Source organism: Berghia stephanieae, chromosome 7 (genome assembly GCF_034508935.2).
Source record: "Berghia stephanieae isolate SIO BIC M18660-M18661 chromosome 7, UCSD_Bste_1.3, whole genome shotgun sequence".
NCBI lineage: Eukaryota > Metazoa > Mollusca > Gastropoda > Nudibranchia > Aeolidiidae > Berghia > Berghia stephanieae.
In genome coordinates, this window is record NC_088366.1 from 39,100,893 (window position 1) to 39,119,357 (window position 18,465).

General features: G+C 38.0%; 1 protein-coding gene across 5 annotated transcripts in view; it reads right to left on the reverse strand.

Moving 5' to 3' along the window:
- Positions 1-2,713: 2,713 nt before the first annotated feature.
- The window catches only part of LOC144977216 (inactive serine protease PAMR1-like), a 114,328-nt gene continuing 98,576 nt past the window's right edge, over positions 2,714-18,465 (reverse strand). For 3 of the 5 annotated variants that reach the window (XM_078922175.1, XM_078922171.1, XM_078922172.1), the window contains exons 3-4: positions 11,643-11,800; positions 2,714-3,074 (exon numbers count right to left, since the gene is read on the reverse strand). In XM_078922175.1, the coding sequence (XP_078778301.1) occupies positions 3,012-3,074; positions 11,643-11,800 (221 nt within the window). In that variant the 3' untranslated portion in view covers positions 2,714-3,011. Of the gene's footprint in view, positions 3,075-6,797; positions 6,848-11,642; positions 11,801-18,465 lie in introns of all 5 variants that reach the window. The other 2 variants (XM_078922173.1, XM_078922174.1) reach the window with 2 other exon arrangements.

Below are 18,465 nucleotides of genomic sequence, written 5' to 3' on the forward strand. Positions count from 1 at the left end.
AATCAAATCTAATATATTTTACTTCAATTACATTCTCCATAGGTGATAAATGAAAATTATTTACAAAATTTCAATAGTTTCAATTATAATCCGACAAATTTCTTTTGTCTTGAAATAGACAAAAATGTTAAACTAAAACGTAGACCTGTTCAAGAAGGCAACTGGTAAAGAGTTTAATGATTCTAAATTGGTTTGTATGTGACAAACCTTTGACTTACATTCATATAACTTTTGAAATTGACAACAGAATTGTAAGTGACATCAACATGTAACATACTCTGTTTCACATTTCTTTATTACGCAGTCTGCCTCCAGAAACGAAACATGCCCGCATCTAAGGCATTTAGTTAACACTCCCGTGTCGGGTGGCCATTAATTGTTTAGTCACTGGGCGATGATCTCACAGATGACTGCACTCTGTACCTTGCTGTAGGTAAACAATTTTTTTTTTTTTGAAGTAATGTCCTTCTCCTGTGATAATGCTATGGTGGTGGTTGTGATAGTCGTGGTAGTGATGATGATGTGGTGGTGGTTGTTGTAGTAGTACTGAAAGTGTTGATTATGTGGTGGTGGTATTTGTAGTAGTCGTGGTAGTGATGATGATGTGGTGGTGGTTGTTGTAGTAGTAGTGAAAGTGTTGATTATGTGGTGGCGGTATTTGTAGTAGTCGTGGTAGTGATGATGATGTGGTGGTGGTGGTTGTAGTAGTGGTGGTAGAAAAATGTGGGAATGGCGGTTGTAGTAGAAGTGGTAGTAGCAATGATGATGTGGTGGATGTGGTTGTAGTAGTCGTGGTAGTGATGTTGATATGGTGGTGGTGGTTGTAATAGTAGTGGAAGCAATGATGATGTGGTCACAGCCGTTTACTGCTTTCACTTTAGTTCGACAGGTAAATTTTGCCAGACGCTAGTTCATAACAGATGGCGAGTCACGGCCTGTGCCGAAAGGGAGACTGAGCAATTTTTCCTATTTTGATTATTTTTGTCTCAAGTTCAAAGTAGCGTAGTAAAGATGCTATTTTAGATGTTGCAATAAGATATTTTAGAGTCATAACTAGTGATTTACATAATTTATTTGATATAATTTTAGTAGATCATTTGGGAGTAGATTTTATAGGAAATAACCATAAAAATGGGGAAGAAATTTTAATTACTTCAAACGATATAATCAAAAATTATTTAAAAAATAAATAGTTATCTGAGTTTATACAAATAAATGAGAAATATTGCAATAATCATCAGTATTCACAGAGTAGAAATATATAATTAAAGTCGTTATGTAATGAAGCATTGTTGAGATATCCGCTCACCTGTACAGCAATAAAAAAAAAGCGTGATCACCGCATTGTAGGGGTTTGTTGATCAAATGATCAAAATGAACTGGTTTTAGTAATGACAATTGACAATTATTAGGTAAAGATATGTTATGTGTATTCCTTTGATGTTTGTATGGATATAAACTATATAATAATAATAATAATAATAATAATAATAATAATAATAATAATAATAATAATAATAATAATAATAATAATAATAATAATGATGATGATGATGATGATGATAATAATAAAGATAATTTTCCTGAAAATAATATAGTGGCTATCACCTAAACGCCTGCTAATTTTGGTAAAACGCAATAATTTCCCTTTAAAATATCATTCTAAATGCCCATTTTAAAAAAATTGGACTTCGCCTATATGTCCACTCTGACAGAAAGGAAACTTTAAAAAGAAAGAAAGAAAGAAAGAATAAAGAATTTTACTGAATCATTTGCGGCCAAAGAATTGTCTCACCACCTATTTCAGAGAGTTTTATTAACTTCCCAACGCCCCAAATTACTATCAATTCATTCAATATAATTTACTCCTTCCCACTCCATGCTCTCCGGCAATTTCCTTCCAAGTCCCTCAAACTGCTTTCTTTCCATGGAGCGTCCAATCAGCTTTTTACAATTGCCCATTTCCAATTGGCTGCTGAATAAGGACATTTCTAATTTCAATTGTCCACCAGTCAGTCACCAGCAAAGTCAAGAAAGCTCCTCCTACTCAAATCACACATAGAATGACATAGCTGTGTTAAAGTTATAGGTTCAAAGTTCAATTATCAGAGAGAACTGATGAGAGATTAAACTGAGGAGGTAAAATAAAAATTGTTTCGTGGTAAAACGTTGCATAAATTAGTTTTATGTACACCAACAACACAAAACTCTCTCTCTCTCTCTCTCTCTCTCTAGTGCTGCGACAAAAAAAAAGGACGCCATCCAGATAGCTAATACTATTTAAAATGGAAATTTGCTGAAAATGGTCTGCTTATTGAACAACCGAAGCATCGTGGATAACAGAAATGATCATTGTGAATCAGTTGAAACACGTGATATCAATGTAATACTAATACTAGTAATAATCATATAATATCAGTGTATTTGTCTTACTCTTGATCACCACTGTAATAATCATATTAGTAATAATAATAATAATAATAATAATAATAATAATAATAATAATAATAATAATAACAATAATAATAATAATAATAAACAATAATAACAATAATAATAATAATAATAATAATAATAATAATAATAATAATAATAATAATAACAATAATAATAATAATAGTAAAAAATAAATAATATCCATTTTTTGACAATAGAAAATCGTGAGAAACGCATTGAAAAGGATGGGAAAGGCGGGGGGGGGGGGGGGGGAATTAATGATCAGATCACCAAAATGAACTGTTATTTTAAAATAAATTGACAATCATAGGTAAATATAAATTATATATATTCTTCTGAAGTTTGTATAGATCTTAACACATTTTTATACCTTTTATTAACATACGTAAAACCGCACGAGTATCGTAAGGAACAGCTGATTGTTACATGTCACAGAAACTGCATCTAATTAACCAACGTTCTGTTTTCTTTTTTTCAACGGTGGAACTTCACTTGCTAATTCTGGAGCAGTTTGCATGAAATGTTTTTTAACCACATATCTCATTTGAGTCCTTTCACGGCATATTCGGCAGAGTCCTTTGCATTGAGACAATTTTGTTTTCAGTATGACCATTCATCTGAGTAAAGAAAAAAAATCATTAGTTATTATTGATATTGATGATGATGATGATGATGATGATGAGGATAATAATAATAATAATAATAATAATAATAATAATAATAATAATAATATAATTGTAATAATAAGAGTTATAATAATATTAATGATTGTTAGTAATAATACGATAGTGATTGCCTATATGCATAGCTGCCAACCCTTCACATTCCAAAAGTGGAATCAAAATATCAAAAAATCGGAATTTGAGACAAAAAATCGGAATTTGTAATTTTACTTACCACAATCACTGCATCACCATGGTCAAGCTATTTAGTCGCCTTCTACGACACGCAAGCAAAGCGGCAGTTCTATTCTTATTCCGGGAACTGCACGGAAAAGATGGTGGTAATCTACTGCTTCAAATGCCTGTAACAGGCACTCTTTGCATTTGACAGCTGATTGCTTGTGAATCGAACTTGGTGGCATGTCTGATCCCTGGATGTCATATGCACCTTTTGAATTATTAAGTTAATTTAATTGTTCCTGGCCATCTTTCTTCATACAGAGGACGGTATTTCTGCATGATTCTAGGTTTCTTTGGATTAGACATGCTTTTAGATCGTTCCCACAAATACAAAGACACAAATCACAACAGAGTCCAAAGTCAACGAAGTCGAGTAATCGTAACTGAAATATTAATATCTACACAAAATTGTCCGATTGTTCTCAAACCTGATTAAATAAAAACACAATCTACTGATGAATGTCACAAAATGCTAAGTCAATAAACTCCAAGAGAAATAATGAATTTGAAAGAAGAGAAAAAAATCAACAAATTAATCCAGCGATGATTGCATGTGTGCGACTTTGAATCAACTGACAACTGACCAACAGCTGAAGACTGAAGAAGACAATGAAAGGGCGCCAGAATCAAGCATGTGCCAAAACCTAGCACTATAAACCGCCAAATTTTACTAATGGATAATTCTCTCTCAAAATTACCACCAACTTTGCCACTTAACACATGAAAACGGGATTCTTGCACAGCTGGCAACAAAATCACGTGTGTTAGAGGTGGAAGTGTGTGTGTGTGTGTGGGGGGGGGGGGGGGGTGATTAATTTTCCTACTTACCTCCCTTTTGAAACTCGTTAAACGTATAATTTTATTTTCACCTTTTCCTTATGAGTGTTTTTTTTTTTTTTTTTTTTTTTTAATGTTCCTTTTGATTGTCATTATTTTTGAAAATCGGAATTTTAGAGACTTTGGCGGAATGGCGGAAATGAAGGGTGAAAATCGGAATGATTCCGCCAAAAGCGGAAGGGTTGGCAGGTATGCTCTATGTAGCAGACGCTAATAATAATAATGCAATAATTTTCCTTTAAAATATAGTTCTAAATGCCCGTTATTCAAAATGGAATCCGCCTATATACCCACTCTGAAATATTTTTAGCAAAAATAAGATAGAGAAAGAGTTTACGGTAGCATTTGCGGCCAAAAAAAAATTGATTTATCACCGGTCTGCGAGAGTCTTATTTGACACCGAGACAACGCCCCAAATTACTTTCAATTCATTTCAAATTTACTCCACCTCTCCAGCAATTTCATCCCATGACCTCCAAACTGCTTTCTATCCATGGAGAGCCAATCAGATGTTTACAATTACTCATTTCCAATTAGCTGCTGAAAAAGGACAATTATAATTTCAATCGTCCACCAGTCGGTCATCGGCAAAGTCAAATGAGCCCCTCCCACTCAAATCACATATATACCCTCGAATGTTCGGCCTTGTAGCGCGGTCCACCGGGCTTTTGATGTTACACAATCATCCGCCACCTTTGATCACATCGCTTTTTGATGATGTCATAATATAACTATCTACCCTCTTTTCTCAAGCCCGTTGACTGTACCCATGGGCGATGTAGAAGAATATCGAGGGAAGGTGCGAATCGTGAAGACGGAATGGCAAATCGGTGTGAAAGTTATAGGTTCAAAGTTCAATTTCACAGAGAAATCATGAGAACTTGACTGAACAAGCAATAAAAATCATTCCGTGCTAAAAATGTGCGTACATGAGTTTTATACACACACAAACACACACACTCAGAGAGAGAGAGAGAGAGAGAGAGAGAGAGAGAGAGAGAGAGAGAGAGAGAGAGAGAGAGAGAGAGAGAGAGAGGGAGGGTGTGTGTGTGTGTACTACTACTACTACTACTACTACTACTACTACTACTACTACTACTACTACTACTACTACCACTACTACTACGATTACTACTACTACTGCGCTATCATCATCATCATCATCATCATCATCATCATCATCATCATCATCACCATAAAACAACAACAATAGGCTTTTAACGAAATCGGGTCGAACGCCGAACCCGAACGCCGAACCCGAACGGATATAGCCTTCTCACGTGACCATGAACGAGATCTGGATAGTGAAGACTCTCAAGCGGTATGCAGCATCGGATCTAAGGTCACGTGATAGAGGATAGCTTGGGTTGCTGTTGGCTTGTGTTAGGGGAGGGGCAAGGTCAGTGTCATTCAATAGTATATAATTGTGCATGTGGCGCTCTATACAGAGAGAAAATTATAAATTGATTACGGGGGAAGGTGGGGGGAGGGGGGGGGGGGGTGGGTTGACCCACAAACGATCGACGTGTTGGGCTTCGGGTAGACCATGATACGAAATCAAAGAGAAAAGGCCGCTGGTACTTGGATGGTGGAAATGGTTGGGGGGGGGGGGGTAGTGACAATCAGCATGGGATGTATATATTAACATTAATAATATAGGCAATAGATGACCAGGGATGTGTATTGTTTGTGTATTGTTTGTATATGTTTGTGTGTGTGTGTGTGCGCGCGCGCGCGTGTGTGTGTGTGAAAGGGATTACACAAAAACACCTTTCTCTGTAGCTTCCAAATGATTACGTATACGATAAATTTGAAACCCACATTGTTTGAATCAGCTCACTAATTAATTCCTGAGCCTTGAGATGGTGACGCAACTATTACATACAAGACCTTGCAGTCGAGACGCAGGGCTTTTGGGTTACACAACCACTATTTACCCATCGGTCAGCGGTACTCTTTGATGTATACAACACTCACCGCCTTTACGCAAAGCCGCCTGCCCATAAATCAAGAGATGGTCTCCTAACTGTTCACAAGCGAACTGTCAAACGAGCAATCGATGATTGGATAAGAATCTCAAGATCTCATATAATAAGGTAAGATTTGGAGAGGTGATATCCCCCCACCCGTCATCGGACAGAACTTTCATTGCGTTATATCATATGAGCTCCGCCTCCTCTTTCTATTCGGGAGTGACGAGATTAGACGAGAGGACGCGAGAAAAAAAATGGTCACGTGTTGGGCAAGTCGTTCGTTAGGCGAGCTTCGGTGTCTAACTATAACTCCGCAATAACGTTATCATCACCATTGGACTCGTGTTCTTATGTCTCTGGAGTTTGAATACGTGACTATTTTGTTAGCCAACATAAGAATTAGACAAGATGTGTTTACACATTCATTGTGCAGAAACCTGTCATTACAAATCGTTGAAATAAATGCTATATTAAAAGTAGATTATTACTCTTATATTTACTACCATGTGTTAGGATAACCAAACTCAGATAACATCAATTTGAATTTTTTAAACAATAAAAAATATTTTTCAGGTTAATTTTAAATAGAAAAATATACATTTTTCAAGAAAGAATAAAGTATACTCACCATTTCTTGATATCAATGAAAATAATTGCGTCATGAAGATGAAAATGTGGCTGTAATATCCATATAAAATAAAAAAAATATAGGAGAAGTGTATGGAACGCAGATGCAGTGTAAAAATGAATGATTTTACGAAATCTGTCCTATGGCCTGACTGACAATGAAATCCAAGCAGTGCATTCTACCCGCAGGGATAAATATAGGCCAGTTCTCACGTTCTGGACATCTGTTATGACGTAAACACACGGTGGTCTCCCCGTCATCGACGGTGGGTTGTTCCCAGTTGGGGTGAGATGGTAGTAAACTAAAGTGAAAGATATCTAGTGTAATAAACGGCTGTGTGGTGGTGTTGGCTGTAGTAGTCGTGGTACTGAAGATGATGTGGTGGTGGTTGTAGTAGTGGTAGTGATGGTGATGTGGTGGTGGTGGTTATAATAGTAGTTGTAGCAATGATGATGTGGTGGTGGTGGCTGTAGTAGTCGTGGTAGTGAAGATGATGTGGTGGGGGTTATAGTAGTAGTGGTAGTGATGATGATGTGGTGGTGGTTGTTGTAGTAGTGGTGGTAGTGAAGATGTTGTGGTGGTGGTTTTAGTAGTATTTGTGGCAGTAATGATGTGGTTGTGGTTGTTGTAGTCACAGACCTGCCAACCTTCCCAGAATGAAAAGTGTATTCTATGATCCTAAAAAGTGTAATTTTTAGCAAAATAGTGTATTTTGTCCGCATGTGTGGAAAATAAAAGTGTGCAAAATACAAAAATTTATATAAAAGCTAGCATCAAACCTAAATCAAAAATAAACTCCAATCTTCATCATTCAAACATTCGTTTGCAGCAATCACTAGTAATTACAAAATTATCGGTTTATCGAGAAACTAAAACTTAATGACCATTTTAAATCAGTTTAAGGCTCAGAAATTGCAATATCTAAGGATATTGCTTTCGAAACACTAAAGGAAATGACCAAAAGACCCCAAATATGTTTGTAGTATTGATGCTAGTGCCTGTAGAAGAGGAGATGCTGGTTGTAGTGATGGTGCTCTAGCGTTGGTGGTGATGGATGAAGTGATGTGGCGGTGGTGGTTGTGGCAGCGACAATGTTTGTTTTGTTTGTTTGTTTTTAAGGGTATTACGGCGCTTGCAACACATTTAGGTTATATCAGCGCCAGTAAAAAGGAAGAAAATGGGAAAAGTTATAGAATTACAATTAAAGCACCCAAAAGAAATGAAGACAAAGGGGAACTAGGAACAAATAGGGATCAGATGTAGATTCCAAGTGCATATCACCAATGTTCTTAGTTTGAGATCACCTATAAGTCTCATCCGGACACAAGCACAAAATCCAACAAAGAGGAATACACTCTAATGCTTACACTATACATTAAAAATAACAAATATAATAATACATAACAGAGAGATGATTTACAAGGAAAGAAATATCATCTCCCAAAACAATAACTATGCATTTGACTGTTTCCCTCCAAGCCAGGATTCCAACCAGGGCCAGGACAAAACCAAGTAATCTCATTCCAAGACAAAGACAGAAAGCATGTTGGAAAACAGATATAAGGGGATAGAAGACATAGTATGAACCCCCCTGCCCGCTATGGGAGGTCAGGATCCCCACCCAGGCAGCGACAATGCTGTGATGGTGGTTGTAATTGTAACAGTGGTGATGTCATGGTGGAGATGATTTGAGATGATGATGCTGATGTCCCAAATGAAGTTGTGATGGTGATATAAATCTGCCAGCCCAGTAAATTAGTTGAAGGTTTTGAGATAAAATATTTGTGAGAGTGGTCTTCAATCTAATAGAGATGACAATTTGCAGCAGTGACAAGATAATTTCCATTATGTTATTAAATGATCCATGTCTCTCTCTCTCTCTCCCTTTTTTATAGCATTTACTACTCTTCCTCCCACTACAACTACAAACAATTCCTACAACCACTACTAGACTAGTACTATTACTACTACCACAACTACTTCTACTCCCACCACTATTACTACTACTACTACATACTAATACTATTACTATTGGTCAAATGATGGGAAATTCACAAATATCACAGACAAGTTAAATACTTCTAGAGGATTCATTTTGAACCATAGTTGGTAATGAAAAAAAAATCACTCATACAAAATAACAAATCTTAAAAAAAGATCATTAAATTTTTAAAAACAAAATTAGTAATTTTAGTAATTACAAAGGGAAATAATCCATTTCTGTTTAAGCTTATCAGCAGTACAGTTTTTAATTGAAAGCTTCATTGTCAAAGATGTTAGTTAAATTTAATTTTCACTTTAAATTTTCTATTTAACAAGTGTAAAAGCTTAAACTAAAAGCTTAAATGTGGCCTGAGGCCATTTAAAGTATAAAATAAGCTTAAATGCATAATTCTATGCAAATCCTCAAAAAGTTATGAGAAAAATATTGGTGAAAACCGGCAACATATAACTAACTGAAATGAAAACAATAGTATACTAACTGTGATGCATCATTCAGAAACACGGTCGACAAAAAAAAAAAAGAAACACGGTCAACAATTGATGTATGACATGTTGTCATTTTCAACATCATTAATGCTTGAGAAAAAAAAAATCAAAATATTATAACATAAATCGTACTAAATCCTTTGGAATCGTATACAGGTATTTGAGTCCAAAAATCGTACTAAAATACGATTAATCGTACCGGCTGGCAGGTCTGTAGTCATAGTGGAAGTGATGATGATATGGAAGTGGTGATTGTAGTAGTCGTGGTAGTGATCTTATCACTTCGCTCTTGATTCCAATTTCAATGCCATGCACTACGATTTGATAAGTACGATACAAACACAGACTTACACAAACTCCATCGTCGTTTCACATTACCGACTTCTCTCTGCATATTCTTATCACTTCGCTCTTGATTCCAATTTCAATGCCATGCACTACGATTTGATAATGATTGGCTACGACCCAAACCCTTGTAACATGTCATATATAAAGTTATCTCCTTACACATATGAATTAAAAAATAAATGACAAAGTTCCCTTTATTTATCCTCAGAAGGAAATCTGTCTTAATGTCTATTCCAAGGAAAGACTGGAATGATCCAAGTGTCAGCCGCAGCGCAGAACCGCAAAATGAGCTCGGGAGAGGTGACTTGCCTAAGGCCACATATCGCGGTGGATAGTCGAACTCGGTACCTTTAGAGTATGAAGCAAAGATCATACTGATGAGCCCTGCTTCCTCCTTCCCTATCCAGTTTATTTCCTCAAAAGTCCATACTGTGTTCTAGTGTATTATGATTATTATTACCGTAGTATATAGTTTGTAAAGATAACAATCTCTTGGTTTTTTAAAATAAACTAGTAAAAAGCCCGCAATTTCGCGGGGAAAGAACTATTTTCATTCGATATTGCCAGAATCATTTTCTTGATTAGCTTGATTACGATTAGATGCACATTTTAATCGATGTTCTTGTCGTCGCTGCCATGCATGATTTCGGCATGATTTTAGTTTATCAGTCAGTAGATATCAATATCAATAAGTCACAAGTCTTTACCACGCTTTACTTGGGAGTGCTCTGCATTACCTTCAATACTTCACAAATTAAAATGGCGGCCGAGAATCAAAACAATGGTCAAATTAGGAAATTTTAAACTTTCACAAATCTATCAAGGTTTGTTCTAGAGTTTTTAAAACGCTTTTATATGATGACATATTGAATAAATAAACGCCTGATCAACGGTGAAAATACAAATTGAATGAATACTGGGGATGTAGGAGCTTTCGGAGTGTCTCCCCTTTACTTAACTTATGTGAGGTCAAATGAAAATCTGAAGCGGACGCGAATAATATCAAGTCCCCGAATCTGTCTACTTTTGGTTTGTTCGGGCTAGAAGCTAGACAGCACCAATTGACAGTTTGCCGAAACGTTTAACTAAATATTTCCCAGGGCAATAATTATCACATCGATGGCATAAAAACGACAGTAATATCAGCAGTAATATTAGTTGATGTTGTTAATCGGTGAAACTTGTTTAAAATTTATGTGAATCCGAATACCGTCATGTGATCAAGTGAATAATATCACTATGAATGCCACGATTTGCTTAAAAATGCCAATCTGACAGTTCCTAGCAAACACCCCACCCCCACCCCTTGCTCAGGAATTTCTCTACTTGATGGACACCCCACCCCCCCTTTTTTTTTTCTTCCACGCAACCACATTCCAACACACACACACACACACACACATGTATAGATAGTTCGAAGATGACGTCACTCAGGTCTTTGTTATTGTTTTTTGCCATCCGCGTTTATGAGTAATGCTCACTGAACTGTATCAACCCGACTATAAACGTTCATGGATACACACAGTTTTGTGTGTTGGTCCGTTATACTTCCGGATGGCAATGTTATGAGCTTCTTAGCCAAGCGCATACTATCTATACACCACACACACACACACACACACATAAACATACACGGAATGAGAACACACTACCACATAACACTATCACAGCTAAATCAACACAACGGAAGTAAGGACTCGACTGGACAGATAGAGTTGAGGGTGTGGCCAGGAGATGTTAGTGTCTTCGGTAAATTTTTTATGATATCTGTTTGACTTAACGAACTTTCAAACTGACTTTAAATTATAAAAGGAAATCAAGTTATCTGTTTATCTATCTGTAAAAAATACATTTCTATTTTTCAAATTTTCAGTAGAGTTGTGCGCCGTATCAATTTTTTTATTGACTCAAATAAGCACAATGTTCTCCACAATGCTATATTTTTTAAAGAAAGGATACATGCAAGTCACTATACAGATCACATGGATGAAAACTTCAATGAGTTACCTTACCGAATATTTGGACTCCTAACTTGACACCACGATAGGGTCCATCATAGCCATTGTCCTCATTTGACTTGAAGATAACCCTCATTTGATTTCCCTTGCTGATGACTTCATGGGGATTATCTTCTCCACACCAAGTAACCACTGAATTGTTATTCCCTGTAGTGAAAAAATGTCTACATAAATATGGGCATGAATGATATGAAATAAAATGATACATTTAAAAGCAATATTAATATAAAATGACAAATTGCCACATTCGTGGATAACAAAGATATATTACTGTTATTGCTGTAGTAGTGATGTTGTGGTAGTGGTAGTGACGATAATGTGGTAGTAGGGATGATGTGGTGTTATTTGTAGTAGTAGTGGTGGTAGGGATGATGGTGTGGTGGTGGTTGTAGTAGGAGTGGTGGTAGGGATGATGTGGTAGTGGTGGTAGGGATGATGTGGTAGTGGTGGTAGGGATGATGTGGTAGTAGTGGTAGGGATGATGTGGTAGTGGTGGTAGGGATGATGAAGCTCGCCTATTCAACACTGTGTGGTGGTGGTGGTTGCTGTTGTCGAGGCAGCGATAGTGGTGATGTAGTGGTGGTGGTTGTAGTAGTAGTGATAGTGAGGATGATGTGGTGGTGGTGTTTGTAGTAGTCGTGGAAGTGATGATGTGGCGGTGGTTGTTGTAGTATTTAGGCGCTGGTCTCTGTTTTTTTATTGAATATTTTTACGATTCCTATTTATAAAAGTGACACTATATTTTTACAAATGGCTGTGATTTATTCCTTGTGAAATAGTTATCATCTTTTTTACTTTATAATCAAATGTTTTTAGCCAGTATTTTAAGAAATGATCTGTTAAGCCAAACCTATGCTCCTCCATTATATTCCTATTCAACAACTACGCTTCGTTTGCTGAGACCAGAATCCCCCCTCCACCACTGGTCGACACATCTTTCAAAAAAAGGGGGAGGAAAGGAGGTGTCAAAACAAAATTCAGTTGTGGACACAATCGTCCCTTCTTGCCTTGCGTTGTGACTGGTAATGTGCGCTCCGTGAAAAATAAAATAGATGAACTGTGCTCACTGTATCCTTATTGCTGCAAGTATAGACAAGCTTCTATAATATGTATAATGGAGTCATGGTTGACACCCAACATACCATCATCTGTCGTAGAAATTGACAACTATTCTCTACACCAGACCGATAGAGACTGTTCAAACAAAAAATGGGGTGGTGGTGTGTCATCATCATCATCATTGCCTTTTTCACCCTGGGTCAGGGTATAGGCCACAGACAAACAGTTTCCATCCTTCTCTATCCTGAGCTAACTTTTTAATCTCATTCCAGGTCTTACCACTTCTCTGTATATCAGCTTCTTTAATTCTTCTCCATGTTCCTCGTGGCCTTCACCTTGATCTTGTGCCCTGAGGGTTCCAGTCCAATACTTTCTTTGTTATAGTGGAGTCGTTCTTTCTAAGCGTATGTCCAATCCACCTCCATCGTCTTCTTCCTATTTCCTCTCCCACTGGTTTCAGCTGTGTTCTTTTCCATACTTCTTCATTTTTTATTCTATCCATCCATTTTATTCTAAGTAGCTTACGCATGCACCTGTTTACGAAAATCTGTACCCTCCTTATACATGCCTGTGATGCGTTCCAAGTTTCACATCCATACAGTAGGACAAACTTCACATTTGAGTTGAAAAGTCTTAGCTTTAGTCGAAGGGAGATATCTTTAGTTATCCAAACTGTTCAAAGATGTGAATGCAGCCTGTGCCTTTCCTATTCGTGCTTTCACCTCTGCTTCCGTGCCTCCATCCTTGTCAATTATACTTCCGGGATAGCAGAAAGTGTCTATATCTTCGAGTTCCTGATCTTTTACTTTGATCTGCTCCCTTTGACACGTACCAATCCTCAAGACCTTTGACTTTGCAGGGTGAATTCTTAGACCAATTGATTCCGAGGGGCTGTTTATAATTGTGGTTTTTGCTTGCATCTGGTCCTGGGTGTGGGACAAAAAAGCCAGATCATCTGCAAAATCCAGATCATCCAACTGTGTCCAGGGGGTCCACTGTATCCCATTTCTTCACCCTTTGGAGGTTTCTTTCATTAGCCAATCAATGGCAAGGATGAACAGGAATGGTGAGAGCAAGCATCCCTGCTTGACACCAGTCTTAATTTCGAAGCTGTCAGTAAGTGGATCTTCATGTACAACCCTGCAACTTGATCCTTCATACATTTCCTTAATGAGGTTTACTATCTTTTCAGGGAGTCCATAATGTGCCAGAATTTTCCACAATGTTGCTCTGTCAATACTGTCGTAATCCAGAAAGTTGACAATAAGAGGAGAGTTCCATTCTATAGACTGTTCCACTATGACTCGCAGAGAGGCAATCTGGTCGGTGGTTGAACAGTTTTTCCGGAAACCTGCCCGTTCGTCCCGCAGTTTAGCATCTGTTGCACTCTTAATTCTCTCTAAAATAATACAGTTGAAAACCTTTCTCCTGGGATAGAAAGAAGAGTGATACCTCGATAATTATTACAATTACTGAGGTCCCCTTTCTTTGGAAGCTTGATAAGATGTCCTTCCTTCCAATCCTTTGGGAATATCCCGTCATTCCAGATGCTCTCAAATAGTGGGTGCAGGGCCTCAGCATTTCTTTCAGCATCAACTTTTAGAGCCTCCGGTGGAATCTGGTCTGGTCCAGCAGCTTTCCCCCTTTTCATCTTGTTAATGGCACCCACAATCTCTGCTATCGATGGTGGATCACAGCTAATTGGTAACTCATTCCTTGCAGGCAAAATTTCTGACTGGTTGTCTGGTGGTGGTCTGTTCAGAAGGCAGTTGAAATGTTCCCTCCATCGTTCAGATTGAGCCCCTTTTCCAAAATAGTTTTCCCATCTTTGTCTTTGACTGGTACCTCTGGTTTCTCATATTTTCCAGCAAGTGTCTTGGTAGTTTGATAAAGGATCCTCATGTGTCCTCCTGTCGCTGCTGCTTCTGCCTTCTCTGCAAGTCTGTTCATGAATGCTTCCTTGTGTTTCTTCACAGATCTTTTGACTTCCTTAGCTATGGCTCGATACTGCTCTTGTGCATCCAGTCTTGAGGCACTTGTTCGGCTTGTGTTCACTTGTTCCTTCCTTGTTCTCCTCTTTTCAATAAGGTCCAAGGTGGTTGGACTTATCCATTCTTTATGTTCCGATTTCTTTACCCCCAATACCTCGTGGCAAGTTGTTATGTAGACTTCCTTGATCTTTGCCCAATGTGACTCTACATCTATGTCCTCCTCGAGCTCAGTAAGCGGTTGGAATCTATTACTCAATTGTAGTTTGAATTCCTCATTCTTTTCCCCATCAAGTACCTCGAATTTTCTTCTTGTATGTGATCTGGTCCCATGTTTTCTGAGTCTGAGCTTAAGCTTTGCCAATAGCAGGTGGTGGTCTGATCCAACATCTGCCCCTCTCCATACTGTCACATCTTCCAATGAACGTCTGAATCTTCGAGAGATACAAAAATGATCAATCTGATTCTCTGTCACACCATCTGGTGAGACCCAAGTTGCTTTGTGGATCCTCTTATGGGGGAACACTGATCCTCCAATCACCAAACTGTTGAATGCACAGAAATTTTCAAATCTCTCGCCATTATCGTTCATTTCTCCCATGCCATGACGTCCCATGATACCTTCATAACCTACGTTATCCTGTCCCACTTTAGCATTAGCATCTCCCATCAATATCTTGATGTCTTTCCTTGGCAACTTGTCAATGACTTGTTGTAGCAGACTATAAAATGTATCTTTGTTGGGGCATAGATCTGTACAATGTTCATGCTGATCTTCTTAGTCCGTGTTGTAAAGGACGCCATGATGATCCTTTCTCCGTGATGTTCCCATCCTTTCAGTGACTTCTAGGCAAACTTGCTTAGAATTATTCCTACTCCCTGTGTATGAATCCCATCCCCTCTCCCTGAATATAAAATATTCTCCCCAGACTTGAGGTGTTTCTGTCCGGATTGTATCCAGTGGGTTTCGCTTACTCCAAGTATATGCAGCCTGTATCTTCTCATCTCAGTCACAACTTGAGAGCTTTTTCCTGCTTCATACATGGTACGAACGTTCCACGACGCAATTCGAAGCTGCTTGTTTGGCGAAGACGTCATCGGGTCAGCAGAGTCCTTTCGGCTTTGTCTGTTGTCCTTCATAGATTCTGTCATTCCAGAAACTCTTCGGTCGCCCAAGCTAAAAAAAGGATTTGGTTTGTCTGTCTGTCTTTCTGTAACGGTTTGAGTTTAACGGAAAGGGGTGTTAACCCTTTGCCACTCCCCAACCTGGAGGACCAGGTGACTCAAAGATGGGGGAATCACACACCATTAGTGGCCTTTTACGACACGCTGGCTTGGCGTTGGGCTATTCTTGACCCTCTCAGTTGAGGGACCCCGGACACCACACGGGGGGGGGGGGGGGGATGGTGTGTGCGAGTACATAAACAATAATTGATGTTGGGGTGATATAAATAATATCTTGTCAATTTCGAACAACAACATTGAACTTTTGATTGTGGGTGCACGACCATATTACTTTTACCTAGTGAATTTTATTAAGTCAACATTACAACAGTTTACATTCCCCCCAATGCCGATGCAAATGTTGCCATGGAAACTCTGATAAATCATATGGAAAATTTTAAAAGCCAATCGCCTGACTGTGTTTTTATTGTGACTGGTGATTTTAAACATCGCAATAATATAATAATTCCTGGTCTTTCACAATTTGTTCGGTGCTTTACTCGTGACAAATCAACCCTCAACCTATATTTCTGTAACGTAGACAAGTCCTATACATGTTTTCCAAGAGCTCCACTCATTTCATCAGATCAGAACATGCTGTTATTATTACCTATATATCGCCCTGTCATCAAACGTTTTAAGCCTGTGGTGAAGTGTGTTCAGGTCATGAATGACAGTGTTTGTGAGGAGTTGCGTGGCTGCTTCGAGTGTAGTGGTTGGAATGTTTTTATATAGTTAATGATTGTGTGTCTAAGTATATTAGTTTTGTGAGCAACAAGTGTGTGAAAGAAAAGAAGTTAAATGTTATCCAAATAACAAACCATGGATAACAAAAGAACTGAAATCCATTTTAAATGAGAAAAAGTATATATTTATACATGGTACCAAAGATGAACTGAAAACGAAACAAAGAGAAATCAGAGAGGAAATTATTAAATGTAAGGAACGTTACAAAACAAAAGGAGAGAGAAGTTTCCAATCAGGCGACATTAAAACAACTGGGAAAGGCATGAAAACAATTATCAATTACAATGAAAGCAAATCTAAAGTACCCGACAATATCGATTTAAATGAGCTGAACAAATTTTACACCCGTTTTGATTCTACCAATAATGAATACGAAATTGAACAAACTAAAAAATTACTTACAGAGTGTATGAATGATGAATGCGAGGATGAATTTAGTGAGCGTGAGACAAAATATATGTTTTCTAGACTGAAAGAAAGGAAGGTGGCTGGACTGGACAGTATAAAAGGTAAAATTTCGAAAACCTGTGCTGAACTGCTACATTTATACTTATATGACTTTTTCATGCTCTTCCATCCCTCGTATTTGGAAAACTTCAGAAATCATTCCTGTCCCCAAAAAAGACAAAGTAAAATCAATGAATGATCTGAGACCTGTCACTCTCACATCAACTGTCATGAAATGTTTTGTTATGAATCTGTTGTGATGTAGCTTTGTTCGTGCACTTTGCTTTGTTATTATTTTCACCGCTTTGTTATGCTATGTCTGCTTTATCTTCTTTCATAACTGTTTGCTTTTCTGCTTGTGTTGCAGATCATCATGCTTCTCGTCGTACCTCTTTTGAATGTTGGATAAAGCCTAGCCTTAGGTTTAAACTAAAGACAGACTCTTCTACACTCACTTCAATTTATTCAACATTTCAAGTTTTCCGCCATGAAACGATTCATTTGACCTGAGAGGTTTAACGGTGACCCTAACGCCCCCGATGCTTCAAAACGACGGAACCACTGGCTACGAACGTTCAATAATTTCCTAGCATCACTACAACTGCAACAAGAAACTGCTATTGATGAACTCAACTTGCTGATATACTTCATTGATCCCTTTTTCTACGAATACATCACTGATTGCACCACGTTCGATACAGCCGTCGAAGTCCTTAAAAATACTTATGTCAAACCTGGAAATGCAATCTTTGCCCGGCACATCCTAGCTACTGCCAAACAGGAGCCATGACAGACTATGGATCAGTTCTTGCAAAGATTGAAGGTTCTCGCTAACGAATGCAAATTCTCAGCAGACAAAAACAGGGACGATTTCATTCGAGACGCTTTCATCTGTGGCTTGTCTTCAAATCAAATAATAACAAAGAGAAGCGCACGAACAAAGCTACATCACAACATTCTTCAACAGATGCTTCGGACATCGCAAAAGCAGCTACGCTAAATCAGAATGGGAGACCAGTTGCTTTCTTTTCCAGAACTCTGAATAAAATGTGAAAGGAGGCATTCCTCTGTAGAGAAAGAGGCATATGCCATTGTGGAGGCTCTCCGTAAATGGAAACACTACTTACTTGGGAAGCATTTCAAACTTGTAATTGACCAGAAAAGTGTTGCCTTCATGTACAATAACTCTCAGAAAAGGAAGGTGAAGAATGACAAAATCCAAAGATGGAGAATCGAACTGTCGTGCTACAGCTACGATGTTGTCTACAGACCAGGCAAAGACAATCATGCAGCAGACGCTCTTTCCAGAGGCTATTGTTCTACAACTCATTCTGATCCTGAGACACT